The sequence below is a fragment of the Pinus tabuliformis genome, chromosome J, assembly GCF_031772625.1.
Source record: "Pinus tabuliformis cultivar Carrire ecotype Pingquan chromosome J, CPIR1, whole genome shotgun sequence".
In the NCBI taxonomy this organism is placed as follows: Eukaryota; Viridiplantae; Streptophyta; class Pinopsida; order Pinales; family Pinaceae; genus Pinus; species Pinus tabuliformis.
This window is the reverse complement of record NC_142295.1, coordinates 444,314,381-444,329,785: the sequence shown is the minus strand read 5'-3', so window position 1 is coordinate 444,329,785 and position 15,405 is coordinate 444,314,381. Positions and strand designations below refer to the sequence as shown.

Genomic DNA, 15,405 nt, shown 5'->3' with positions numbered 1-15,405 from the left:
TCCACGACCACTCTAAAAGGCAAAGGGAAAGAAGAAAAATTTCTCACACCTCCTAATAGCCCTGAAAATAAAAAGAAAGCATCTTTGATTAAATTAGATGTTAAATTTGATTTACCAATATATGATGGAGAGTTGAATGCAGAGAAGCTGGATAATTGGATCAGACAGATTGATGTTTATTGCAGAGTGCAGAGCACTGCCTTGGTATGGTGGGAAGGTAGGACACAAGCTGACATGAAGAAACATGGTAAGATTCTTTCTGTCTGGAGTGAATTTATTTCTGCAATTAAAAAGCAATTCTATCCACTGGCTTACATGCAGCAAACCATGATGAGCTGGCAAACTCTTCGACAACTAAAAGGGCAAAGTGTACAAGGTTACACCCAAGAATTTAGGAAAAGAGCTTTGATTCTAGGAATTTCTTTAGACTCACCTGAGACTCTGTTGAAGTATATAGGTGGTCTACACTGCTACATGAGGCACACTATCCTCATGTTTAATCCCACTAGTATAGATGAGGTATCCATTCAAGCTACGCATGTAGAAGCTAGAGGTAAGAATGGGAACCCAGAAGTTGGGGGATCATCCAAACCCACTGCAAATAAAAATAAGGAAAAAAGAAAACATAAATGGAAAGAGAGGAAGACAAACACTGTACAAAAAAGCAAGTCTTCATGCACTCATTGTAAGAAGGATGGGCATGATGATGAACACTACTGGATCCTACATCCAGAGCTGAAACCTAAGAAGTTTGAGGGCAAGAAGAAGAAGACTACTGCAGCTATTCAAAAGGATTTGGGGTCAGACTCAAGAGATGAAGCAACAATCGTAGCCACAGGTATAAAAGGTAAAAATTCTGAAGCATCTACTAGTAATTCTGCACAATCTACTGATAATGAAGAAAATGAGAGAAAAAGACATGAGCTTTTTCATATTCGAGTTATTTCCAATCATCAAAAGATTGATACTTTGTTTGATAGTGGCTCACAAGTAAATTTAATTTCTGAAGCAATTGTAAAGAAGTTGGGATTACTAACCACACCTCACAAGAAACCATATCCATTAGGTTGGTTATGTGATAAAGCAAAGCTACAAGTGACTAGACAATGTAAACTTAAGTTTTCTTTTGGGTCAGCATTTGTAGATGAGGTTGAGTTAGATATAGTTCCTTTGGATATATGTGGAATTGTTTTAGGAAGTCCTTACTTATATGATAGAAAAGCTATTTTCTATAGAGCTGAGAACAAGTATCTACTCGTTAAAGATGGAATCGAATATATTGTAAGAGCTCATAAGCTCAAGAATAATTATACTCTCATAAACTCAGGGTAGATGAAACGAATTGTAAATTCATGCAAACAATTTTTACTGATGGTTGTAAAGGAAAAGAAACCTGATAAAACCAATGTATTTGAGGGCTGTGATGCTAAACAGCAAGCTGATTTAGAAAAAGTTGTTTCAGAATATGATATATTGTTTCAAGAACCTAAAGGTCTGCCACCCAAAAAGGAAATAGTGCATGATATTAATTTGCAGCAAGATGCTCCATTGCCTAACATTGGAATGTACAAAGTGTCCGCTTTAGAGAATGCAGAAATCAAGAAGCAGGTACAGGAGCTGCTCGAGAAGGGGTTCATCAGACCTAACACATCACCATGTGGGTGTCCAATTGTTTTGGTGAAAAAGAAAGATGGCTCGTGGAGAATGTGAATTGATTACCGAGCACTGAATAAGATAACAATCCAAAAATTGTTACCCCCTTCCTCGCATAGATGATCTATTAGATCAGTTGAAAGAAGCTGTTTATTTTTCCAAGTTAGACTTGCATAGTGGCTATCATTAGGTCAGAGTTGCAGAGCAAGATGCATGGAAGACTGCTTTCAAAACAAAGCACGGATTGTATGAGTGGCTGGTTATGCCTTTCGGCTTAACTAATGCTCCTGCTACTTTCATGAGAGTAATGAATGATCTACTCAGACATTTTCTTGATGATTTTGTTATTGTATATTTGGATGACATTCTTATATTTAGCAAAACGTGGGGAGAACATTTAAAGCATGTTAAGCAGACTCTAGATGTTTTGAAAAGAGAAAATATTTATGTTAAACTCTCAAAATGTGAATTTGGCAAAACATCTTTGAATTATTTGGGACATATAGTAGGGGGTGGTGAATTGAAGATAGATCCCTCCAAGGTTGCAGTCATTGTAAACTGGCCTAAACCCAAATCTACTACAGAAGTTAGAAGCTTCTTAGGAGCAGCACAATATTGAAGAAAGTTTATTTCTAACTTTTCCTTAATTGCAGCTCCCTTACATGCTTTAACAGGATCGAATAAGGTGTTTCAGTGGGGAGGCAAACAACAGAAAGACTTCGACACCTTGAAAGAAAAGATTAGTACAACACCAGTACTAGCACTATCCGATCTTCAAAGACCATTTGAGATTGAAACAGATTCCAGTGACTATGCCATGGGAGCAGTGTTGATGCAGCACGGTAAACCCATATGTTATCATTCTGAGACATTTAATTTTGCAGTAGTTAACTATCCCACATATGATAAAGAATTGTATGCATTAGTACAGAGTGTGAAAAAATGGAAACATTACTTAATGGGCAAAGAAACAGTTATACATACTGATCATCAACCACTTCAATATCTACACTCCCAAACTAAGTTGCAGCAATCAAGACACTATAGATGGATGGGTTTTCTACAACAATTCATTTAGTCATCAGATATAAAAAGGGCATACACAATAAAGTTGCAAATATGTTGTTCAGACCAATTATAAATGCATCTACTATACTTAAGCATAATTCAGTACTGCATGAGAGCTACATTGAACAATATGCTCAAGATATAGATTTTAAAGATGTATATGCAACTTTAAGTCAAGGCAAACGAGTAGAAGAATTGGATTATCATGTTAAGGACCAACTCTTGTATCATTTTGGGAAGCTATGCATTCCACAAACTGAAAGAGTAAAGATAATTCGAGAAGCACACACTTCTCTAATATAACGTCACTTTGGTGTAAGTAAAACAGTTGCATAGCTGCAAAGATTTTGTTATTGGCCAAAAATGAATGAGACAGTTTCTAGATATGTAAGAGGGTGTACCATGTGTGCTAAAAGCAGTGTTGATAATATCGGTATTGGGAAAATATCGGCGAGGGTCCAGAAAATATCTTATCGGCAATATCGGCGAAAATATCAGCAAAATATCGACAAGCATAAAAAATGCATAATATATTCATTTTTTTCAGATTTTTAAACATATAAAGCAATAACAACATGAAATAAACACATTGGCACATAAATATGAAGAAAACACTGATATATATGATGTCAAATAGAAATGATACATCAAAGGCGATACCAAATCCTGCTGATCCCTGATAATTGTCCATTCAAGGACTCAAATGTGGAGAACCAATACAAAATAATATCACATATATAAAAGTATCTCATCATCATGAGTTATATGTAGCATAACAAATAAAACTAGCAGGTATCTATCTGAAATCACTGCCCTCTCCCCCTTTTACGGGAAAATGTGATGGGCTTTTTGCCAGGCCTGCCCCTAGTAGTAGAAGGCCCTGACCCTGCCTCTGCACCTAATGTCAAATAATGAGTGCTAGGTATGGGGCTATGCTCTCCTATATCTATAGCAGATGGTGTTGATGCTGATGCTCCCGCAGTGTCCTCCTCCTCCTCCTCCTACTCCTCCTCTGAGTGTTGCTGCTCCTCCGACTCCGAGTCCTCCTCTTGCTGCCCCTGTTCCAATGGATCATCTGCCAGTGGCTCTAACCATGAAGGTGACTCCTCCAAGATGGGCTCCTCAGACTCCACCCTCCACGGAGACAATACATCAATATTGTCCAAGGAAATGGCATCTGGATCCATTGGTGATTCTATTTGCCTCACTCGAAGTCGGATGTTGTAATGCACATACACCAAATCGTTGAGGCGTGCGAACTCCAACCTGTAAGAGTGTCAAAAAAAGTAATGAGTCTTGACTCTTGACTCTTGACATTTGAAGGTCATAAATTAAAAATTAAAAATTACAATAAGTGTGATTGCTCAACTGAAGGCTTGAGCTCAAAGTTATACCTATTGCGCTTTTTGGCGTGTATTTTCTCAAATACACTCCAATTGTGCTCACACCCTAAAGAGCTACATGTTTGACTCAAGATTCGTATGGCCAATTTCTGCAAATTTGGTGCCCTTGCACCAATAGCTTCGCCACCAAATATCTACAACAAAATAATGAAATAAAAAATTCAAAAAATTAAAACATAATTAAACTTTCAAATAAAAGTTACATAATTAAATTTAAAAAAAATAGAATTATAAGTAAGGAAATTCTAAATTGAAGATTCTAATTTCTAATGAGTGATGACTTGTCACTTACGTGGCATGAAGAGGGTCCTTTCCCTAATAGCATCATCAAAGCCAAATAGGCCAACACAATCCCGATAAGATTGTATCTCGCGATTGATTTTGCTACGAAGCTCAGGTTCAGGTACCATCCTCTGAATATAGGAATGGAGCCCTTCCATCACCTCGCCATCAAAATCAAAGTTGCATTTGTATGAAAATGCGGGGTTGAGGAAGAGTGTTGTTGCATGAATGGGTCGATGAAGCATCCCTGTCCACCGACTATCAATCACATCCCATAACATCATCTGCCTATCAAGGCCAACAGAACCCTTGTCTGCATAATAGGAATGAATGGCCTCCTTGGCCCTATCCATGCCCTCATACAAATAAGCCATTGCAGGCTTCTCCCCATCCACCAATCTAAGAACCTTTACTATAGGTTCACTAACTGCACATGCTTCTTCTACTCCATGCCAAAATGTCTCAAAGTACACCATTTTTGCAATGGCTTTCCCGTCATGTCTCTTGTTGTATCTACAATTACGCCAATCATCAGACACAAACATTTGCTTCAACTCGAATTGACATCGAAGCAAAGACTGAAGAGTAATAAAGGTTGTGGCAAAACGTGTGATGGCAGGACGCCGCAACTCCTTGTTTCTAGTGAACCTCCTCATGAGGCTAAGAACAAAAGCATGGTTATAAATAAACTTGGGGATGCTCCTAGCGATATCAACCGCCTCCTTGATGAAGGAGAGTTTCCCCATATCCTCAAGCAACAAATCTAGACAATGTGTTGCACACGGAGTCCAGAACAATGTGGGATGCCTCTCCATAAGCATTTTGTCAGCAGACACATAATTAGTTGCATTGTCTGTTATGACTTGCACCACATTCTACACACCAATCTCCCGAATGAACCCATCTAACAACTCACATATCGTTGCTGCATCTTTGATATGTTTTGATGCATCCAACGCTTTAATAAACATGGTACCTTTAGGACAATGTACCAAGAAATTTAGAAGGGTCCTACCCTTCCTATCTGTGCAACCATCAGACATCATTGTGCATCCAGTATCTTCCCATGTCTTTTTCAACTCTGTCAATCTAGAGTTGATGTCCTGCTTTTCTGCTTGAAGAATTGGCCCTTGCAACTACTCATATGTGGCACTTTTGTACCCTGGGCCCACAACAGCAATAGCATCACACATTGGCTGCCAAAATGGATTGGTTTTGGTGATGCTGAGAGGTAAGTCGCTCCAGAAAATACACCTCCCCATGACTCTATCTGCTTCTTGCTTCTCCTTCTTTTTAACAAGCGATTTTATGCCAGGTTGTGCTCCAGGTCCTATTCATGGAACAAAAAATGATGACCTCGCAGTCACACTAGCAATAGCATGTGATGGTGTGCCAGCTGTAGAGCCCCTCCCACTAGGGCCACTACCCTCAACATCAAAATCAGGAGAAGATAACCCAAAAGATCTACCTGCACATTCAGCTTTGTTTCTTTCTGCCTCTTCCTTCTTTTTGTCCTTTTCATCAATTGCCTCAAGAGCTTTTTGTATAAGCTCCGGACTAGAAACTGTACAAACCCCAACAACATGTCCACTGAGTCTAGCAAGATGGTATTTCAGTCGTGTAACCCCACCTGTCATCCTGGTCCCACACAATTTGCATGTAAGATATGCATGATTTGTCCCACCATCAGGGTTCCCATACTCCCAAAATGGGTCCAAGGCTTTTGGCATATTTGTATTTTGTAGTGGGCTAACTCAAACCTAGGGCACCAAAAAAAAAAATTGGAATTAGTAACTTAATAAGTAATACTAATAACCACATCATTTTACAAAACAATTTTTTTGCTACATTATTTGCAATTTTGCAATGTGAATTGAAATTGAAAATTCATAAATTCATTTGAAATTTCATAAATTCATACATAGAATTTACTTTTAGAAATAGGCAAATGGTAAACCTACCTCACTGTTCACAACTTCACATTGCACAATAAGAAACTAATTTCTAAGGTGAAGAAATTTTATAGAGATGAACCCCTAATATATAATAAAATTAATAAATAGCCTCTGCAGCTATGAACTCAAAAAAAATGGAGTTTGCTCTCCAAATATGGAGAAAACTTGAAAACTTAAAAACTTAAAACCCTTGCATTTGCTCATGGGCATGAAAATCTTTTCAAATGGAAAAAAAAATCAAGCAAAATGATTGTAGGCAAATAGGAAAGCAAGAACAATCTTAAAACTAACAAAAAATTCATTAAAATAGGGGTTTATTTGAACATACCTGTTAATGGAAGAAATGAAATTGTCTCACTGTTCTTGAAGCTTAGATCAATGAAATCTTCGTTGTTGGTGGCGATAATAGCTATGGAACGCTCAAACCCTCCTTGGCAGCAAGCACAAAGTTCTCTCCTTCCTTCTCCAGCAATCAGAAATGAAAATGATTCATAAAAACCCAAAATCCGAATTTTATAACCCGCGCGGCGATTTCTTACTGTCTCCCGGCGATAAATTGGGTCGTTGCGCGATATTTTGCCGAAATATCGGCGATATTTCGGAAATATCGCGATATTTTCTTGGCAATATTTCGACTCGTCGAAAATATCGCGATATTTACGAATATCGCCGATATTTCGGTGATATTATCAACACTGGCTAAAAGCAAGCCCAGCAATAGAAAGCTAGGCTTGTACACTCCACTACCAATTCCTTCTCATCCTTGGGAAAGTGTTTCCATGGACTTTGTTGGAGGACTGCCTAAATCTAGGAAAGGTCATGACTATTTATGTGTTGTTGTGGATAGATTCAGCAAAATGTGTATTTTAATACCTTGTAACAAACAGATTACAGCTGAACAAACTGCAAAGTTGTTTTTTCAGCATGTATGGGTTCATTTTGGATTACCCACTTCCATAATATCTGATCGAGATACCCGATTTGTTGGAAAATTTTGGTCAAGTTTGTGGGAATTGATGGACACCAGGCTGAAGAAGAGCACAACTTTCCATCCGCAAACAAATGGCCAAACAGAAGTGGTCAACAGGACAGTGATCCAGTTGCTCAGAGGCTATTGTAGCAAGCATCCCAAACTTTGGGATGAACATTTATGTTATGTGCAACATGCTTACACCCGAGCTAAACATTCTTCTACACAGAGATCTCCTTTTGAGACCTGTTTTGGTTTCATACCAAGGTCTCCCTTGGATTTTGCCTTCGGTAAAGACATAGCAGTTGATGGACACAATGATGTGGACAAGGCACCCAAGTTCATTGAACAAATCCAAGAGATTCACTAGGCAGTACGGGAACAACTAGACAAGAGCCAAGCCAAGTACAAGGCGAGGCATGACAAGCATCGGATGGAGCATAGTTTCCAAGTTGGTGATCAAGTCTGGCTGTATATCAGCAAAGACAAAATGCAAGGTGAAGGTAAGAAGTTGAAGCCAATAAGATATGGACCTTTAAAGATACTTGAGAAAATTGGTGAGAATGCTTTTCACCTTGATCTACCAACTTACATGCACATCTACTCAGTTGTTAATGCAGACAGCTTGAGACTATTTGAACCTTCACTAATCGAAGATCCCAAAGAGCAGAGTCAATTGCCTTCTATTGATGATCTGTTACCTGAATATCTTAATGAATTGCAGGAAGACATAGTTCTAGACAGGAAGGTAAGAAAGACGCGCAGAGGGGATGTTGAATACCTCGGGATTGGACTCAAAGGTTCAAATCCAAGCAGTGCGAAATGGATAGAAATTGAGCAAGCGAGGAGGCAATACCCTCACTTGATTGATGCTTAAAAGAAAACCAACTTTTGGTGGTCCAAACGCTTTTTTTAGTGGGAAGGCCGTGATTCAAATTGGATCCTAAAACACTCTCTAAGTTTTCATGACTGTTTCAAATTATGCTAAAAGATTCAAGTCTTAGAAAAATCAAAGCTATCAGAAAGAATACTCGTAAACAGTTGCAGTTGTGGCTAGAGCGGAGCAACGAGGACCCTCAGTCGAGCACGCAGACTGTTGGCCCATGGTAACGCGCACTGGCGCAAACTGGCAAAACCGGAGGCCAAATCAAGAAATGGGGGTGGTTTCTGATATGCTAATCGCGTATCGCAGGGCATCCCCCTCAGTGAAAGAAAGCCCAGAAGCGCCCGCACCCGAAATCGCTATGAAAAACGGAAAAGTAACTGTTTCGGTTCCGTAGAGCGGGATTCCACAAACCGGCAGGATATCGGAAGGCCTCGAGGCGGTAAGCAGTTTTGACTGAGTCCCACCCGATGCCACACATTGAGCGACACGCGTCCGGCGGATGAGAGAGAAAACCACCTGCATCGGACGAGTAAACATCGTGCGACTTGTCCGCCCGATATGAAGGACGACCGTAGGATCCGGGGGGTCCAGATCAACAGCGGAGATGCGTCCCAATGACTGACCAGATTTGACAGGTCAAAAAGCAAGATGACAGGGAATTTGAAGTCCGACGTGGATGATGAGTTGGCAAACGATTCATGTTTCGCAGGCGATCTTGAAGCAAACGGAATTAACAGCCATTCAAAGAATGATTCAAGGAATCTAACACCCAATTCATTAGGAAACAGGTGGCCACCACCCTGCTAGGCATTACCCAGTGATGATGACGCAGAGCAGAGGAATTCGAACGGATAGAGGTAAGGAAACCAGAAGGCCGGGAAGCGGAAACGAACAGTCAAAAGAACAGACTGGCTTTAAAAGCCATGAACTGACAGAAGCAGAGCAGGCAGAAACCGAGAAGACAAACAGAGAGGCAGACAAGAGTTAGCTAGACGCAAGAAGCTAATAGCAGAGAACAGAGAGTAGAAGCCAAGCTGACCTGAAGGCAGCATCGAGCCAGACAGAGCCAGAGAGAGTCAGAGAGTCTGTGTACTCCATTGAAGGCTTGAGAGGTTCAAGCAAACTCCTCAGCATAGGCCTGTCATACTACTGTGACCCTCAGAGGTCAAGTTTCAGTAAGGAGAGTCTATGCACTCCATTCCTACTGACTTCATTCTGTTTAGTGAGTCTCGAATCGAGCTCACGCCACCACTGAAAGGCTGGACCGGGAGAGATAGCCGAGGAGCATTGGGTGAACTCCTTATTAAACTTGTTTCATTTACATATTTGACTGTTATGTTTTCTCTGATTGCCTCAATGTCTATGTATTCTAGCAATCTTATCGATCCGTTGCATAAGTAACATAGGCACATCCATGCACGAGTCTGTAATATCTTTAATTCTTTGTCCTGGATAAATTCCAGATCACCATGTAATGTCCCAAATGGAACAATTTGGGGTTTTCTTGAAATTCTAACTCAGAAATACTTCAGATAAAATTTCCATTCATAAACAGAAGATTGCCATGTAAAATTTAACAACATAGAACATGCAAATAACGATAATGAGTAGAAGGAAATCTCAGCTTTATTTATAATATATATATTGGGGTTTTACATGTCAAAACAGCTAATATAGATGAGATAGAACTCGCCTCAAGAATTTGCTCCAATGCTGCCCTAGCCCTCCACCAAAACTGAATTAAACTGCCACTGCTAAGCTCTCCTGTGAATTATGGATGAATTCACCAAGGGGAGATGGTTGCTCGCCCAATCTCTCTAAATCACCTAAGGGTTTTCGTCCTCGGTCTACTACTGAAGTAGAGAACCGAGTTCTCAAACCTCTCCACAATAAGAAAATACAAATTGAAGATGTCCACCAATGGCCTCCTCCTCCCCTTTTATAGATCTGATGGACCCCTCTAGAACCTCCTATTTTATTATTATTTTAATCATGGAGCACTTTCCCTCTTATTTTAATTAAAATATTATTTTTAATGCAGCAAAAGGGTAAATTGGCCACCATGTCCCCTCAAGTCACTAAAAATCATATCTAACCATCCCATCCTGTAGATCTTCTCGTTCTGATTCCAACGAGCTATTACACTAAGGTGTTTTGTCAAATATTCCTCCCAGAATGCCACCTTAAGCGTAGTTAATTGAGTGAGGCCCAATAATAACTCTGTTTTTTGAAAGTTGTCAGAATGCACTGGAACGAAAGGCAAACTGTGTGGATGATGGAATATACCAAGTGAATGCCATCAAACCTCACAGAAACTCCTCAAAACCCCTCCAAAATCCCCTGGGCCCGCTAATGACACCAACCTGCACTTGTGACCTGTGCACTCCCAACTCTGAAAGTCCATCCTAACTATGTCATAAGGAACACCAGAAAAAGGAACATTACAAATCCTCACTCCCCAAGATTGCTTGCCCTCAAACAATCAAAATATGTGGACCAATATGGTGGCCCAACGCAACTGAGACCCAATGCTCAGATCCCATACAAACCATTGGGTGATGCCCTGGCTCTGTATCAACCCACCATTAACGGACCCCTCAATTGTCGGATCCCAGATGAATCTCTGACTGAACTTGTCATCAAGAAATCCTCCTGGATCCCAATGCCACCAAGAACAAGTATCGAGTATCCATGGCTCCCGTTGTATTATAACTCCAACCATGAATATTTCTCCATCCACCATATACCAAATCGTCACCTCTCTCTAATCCAACCCTTGGCATAGACCAAGGTCAATCTCATCATGTTGATGCTATGCTGAAATACTGATGAGTGGCTAGCCTACATCCTGCTGCCAATGGAAGCATGTAATATCCCTCACCTCTAAGGGCTCTTGCAGTACAATGCTTTTGACTAAAAATGATACTCCATCAATAGGGTAGAAGCTCATGATCTCTCGCCAATCCAATGCATGGACACCTGTGTAAGGAAGAAGTCTACTAGGCTAATATGGGTCCCTGCTCAATTGGTGATGCTCTGTTTGGTCAATCAAACCAATCTGTCTAAGGAAACCTGCCCCTCACTATAATAGGCAAAAGCGGGCAATATGTGCTACAAGCCCTGTCTATGTACTCCTGGAGAGGGTTGTGTCCTGGAAATACTGCAGCTCTATCGGCTGCCACTGCACCTATCTGCACTGCATCAATGGGTAGGCCCAAAGATGGATGCACCACCATCTCCAACAGCTCCTCCCTCCTTTGATCGGGAACTCTGCGCTCCTGTCGTCTACTAGCCTCCCGCAAAACAACCCTGCCAGCCTCCAACAACTCCTGAGGACTAGTGTCTACAAACACCGCCACCCTGCAAGTTGTCTGTGCAACTGTCTGCTCCTCATCAATGGCTGACCACAAGGATGGTTTCTCATCCTCCACCATCACGGGCTCAATATGAACCTCCAACTGGATCTCCCCAGAAGGCTCATCATGCATATTGTGCACATCATCATCCTCAGCTAACTCATGCTCCACCATATGTTGCTTATGCTGAATCACCACTGGTGACTCATCATCCTGAATGTCTCCCATAGGGTCCACTAACTTCTCATCATATGAATTTATCCTGCTGTCAATGACTCTACATGACTCATGCTCCTCGGAGGCATCCTCGTATGAACCCATGAACTCATCCAAATAAGCATCCTCGCCCTGAAGGTCAAAAGGAATCTCCACCTGCTCTACCTCTGTCATCTCCTCAGTGTCACTCAAGCATGAGTGGTCAGGTCCCCTGCAGATGAAGCAAAGTCCCTTCAGGTACATTCATGGTCGTTAGGGGTTGTTGTTCGCCGGCTAAAGACAAATCTAGGTGAAAATTTCTCCTATGTGGTCAGCCACTAGTGGTTGGTAACACAACCTATACAAAAAATAAGCTAAAACAACCTATACAAAAATGGCCAAAACATTCAGTAAAACAGTAGATGAATCACAAAGTTTCAAAAATGTGTAATGCCATTGAAACATTTCAACCGTTTTTCAAACACATTTCGTATAAGGAAGCTTACCAAAATTCCTGAAATGTGTTTCCAGCATTTTGGGATCAAGTTCTTGATGCCATAAGTCTTCAATGAATGGATATAACTATAAAAAGGTGGTAAAAATGAGTGATTGATTGATCTTTTCTTTAACCCAGACAGGTAAATAATTGAAATTGGAGATTACACATCCATGACATAATTGCAGAATTAAACATTAACGACTGAAAAAGTTCCACTTTTTAGCAACGGTTCCTTTTCTGTTTGTTTCAAGCACATCGAGGTTAAGGATGTTAGCATATGTAAGTCATGTGGAATTCTACATGATTATATTTACATTCAATTTTATGTAGTTGTATTTTATGAATCGTCTAACTGAATTTTGAAATGCGACTTACAGATATCTCGAGAACATTGAGAATAATCCCGACATTGACATTAATCAAACATTGGGACATTTCATTCAATCGCACGGCTATTCACAACAGTTTCAAAATTGCTACTTGGTAAATACATCTTGTAGAAAGGTTCTTTTTATTTATCTATTTCGCTATTATTTCTAGATAGAAAGTTTAGAATGAGGAATCTGTAATGATTTATGAGTGATAACCCTCTGCAGATTCCTATGTGTGCATCAATCTGGCCCTGTTCTTTGAACAAGGTTATGGATTTTTCAGCCATTTCCGTTCTTTCCTTCTGCCTCAATCATTGCCTACTCCAGGTAATATTCCAAATTGATCACAACTTCAATACGATTTGATTCGAGTATCATGCACCTTCAAATGCAATAACACGAGATATAATTGTATTGACTTGTATTATTATCTTACCTTTGAGAACCTTCAAAGGTTATGATATTGCCCATGCTATAGCTTTTCTTAAAATGGAAGCAACTATATTAAAGAAAAAGCGTTGTTCAGGACACAATGCCGTTAAGTTGTTTTAGTTTGCGCTGAATTGCAGATATTTAACCGACCACAATGGCTGACAGTTAAGGGCGGCTCTCACACGTATGTCAAGAAGGTGCAGTGAAACTCCAGACCAAACACTTTGTTAACAAACTTGTTTTGCTTGAGAGTTAATCAAAACGATATCTACTTATCCAATAATACAGATAAAATGAACCTCGCTAAGCAAGTTTTCTTAAGTTCACAACAATATTTTGTAGCTGGAATGAAAAGAAAATGATGATAATAACAGGTCATCGAAGAGCTTGGGAAAAGGGGTTGTAAGATTAAGACAAATTGCTCTGTACAAAGGATTTCAACCACCAAAGAAGGTAAGTTTCTTCTTCCTTACAGCCTGTGACATTTCCTCACTCTGAAGCATAAGCTCTTAATTAAAACCATAAAAGTTGGAATGAAACAATGAGATAAGACAAGATTATTTTTATTAATGTAGAGAAAATTACCACAAATAAGTCAATGGGACGGCTAAGTACATCAGTAAAAATGCAATGTAGGAGCACCAAAACAGCACCTGAAAAAACATGACCTAAGCAAATGTAGCCTATGCTGAGAATGATTCAAATTCTAAGATCTAACAAAGATAAACAAAGAGATGATGCAGTTGCATCACTTTGTATGTTCGTGTGAACCATTCTCTTTTCAATTTCCTGTCAGAAAATCTAATGCCCCAGCTCTCTCACAGTGTTTCTTGACCAAAGGCAATTGACAATCAGAGTATCATTGCAACAACTAAGATTACCTACCATTCTCCCCTTTATCATACAAGTACCTTTTTTTTTGATAAACCCACATACCTTCACATATTTTATAGGGTATTACATTCAACCCTTCAATCAATCCATTGCAAAAACAATATTAAAGGCTCCCTTGAAAATTGACATCAAAATGATGGCGGTTGTTAACCTTCATGTTATAGCAGTATAAACATAAACTTCAATATGAAAATACTAGCAGCATAATCTGGGATTAGAAAACATTTTAACAAAAGAAAGTCGGTGGGATTCATTGAGTTCAGTTCATGCCATAGTTCTTTTTCCACCCTGCCCAATATGAAGATTTCAATAAGATAATTATTGAAATGTTCTTTTAAAGCATATTTATATCACCTATCCAGTCTTCACAAAATAAATCACCATGGGATTCATTGCAACATGCAATACAAGAAAAATTGCCAATGCAATTCTGCAGTATTTTGTAGTTTGGGTTATATTTCACGACTCCTATTCATGGCTTCTTCTTAATAATATTTTGAAGTCTGTTTAGATACTTATCAAAGTGCCATCTTATGGGAAGGTATGGCATACATTCTTGGCATGCCAAAAATCACTGACTATTGTTTTAGGAAGCATATAAAATATTAAGTTATCTTTTTTAAATTTCAAAATATAGTCAATTTATTACTTTGTTCGAAGCCTAATCTTATGGGAAGGTATGGCTACATTCTTGGCATGCCAAAAATCACTGATTATTGTTTTAGGAAGCATATAAAATATTAAGTTATCTTTTTTAAATTTCAAAATATAGTTAATTTATTACTTTGTTCGAAACCTAATGGCCAATTTCTATCAGTTTTTATAATATGTGAAATTTCCTTGATTGCAATTATTGGAAATTTATCTCCTAATTGTTCTACAGTTTATTTGTTATTACAACAAATATCGATAAACTCGCAATTGCAGTCTTCACCAAAACTAAAATACATTGCGGAAAATAAACTAGAAGCTGAGAAAATATACACACACACAATAAGAATCGACACAATAATTTTTGGTTAATAGTCCCCAGAAAAACCTTGAAAGGAAAACCGGTGCAGCATATGAGGGTTTATTTTATTATTATGCAGCAGTAAAATTTGAGTACAATAATTTGGATGACTTACTGGCAATCCTCCAACAAATCTACTGGAAAAATAATTTGGAGAAATTTCTCCCTTCCGCAAATAATCTCGACCTCCCTCTGACCTGCTCAAATCCCATTGAGGAAACTTGGCCTCCAGGAATTTGCACTGCCTGGCCTGGGAATTGCGCACTGCCTACTAGCTGGCTCCAGATGAATCGTCTTCCCTCCCTCTGCCATTGGAAGAAATTCACTTTGCTTCTTGGAACTCAATCTGACCTCTGACAACTTTGCAAACCCTCTTCCGACAACTCGCACTGCGTTTCTGGCTGCTCGCACTAGCTATTCGGCCTCTCT

At 39.4% G+C, this 15,405-nt stretch overlaps 1 protein-coding gene across 1 annotated transcript in view; it reads left to right on the top strand.

Moving 5' to 3' along the window:
- Positions 1-15,405, top strand: part of LOC149227725 (uncharacterized) — a 429,088-nt gene that overhangs the window by 53,855 nt on the left and 359,828 nt on the right. Inside the window, exons 3-6 of the mRNA XM_089380583.1 lie at positions 12,645-12,750; positions 12,864-12,965; positions 13,208-13,267; positions 13,445-13,523. Coding sequence (XP_089236709.1) covers positions 12,645-12,750; positions 12,864-12,965; positions 13,208-13,267; positions 13,445-13,523 — 347 coding nt within the window. The remainder of the gene's footprint in view (positions 1-12,644; positions 12,751-12,863; positions 12,966-13,207; positions 13,268-13,444; positions 13,524-15,405) is intronic.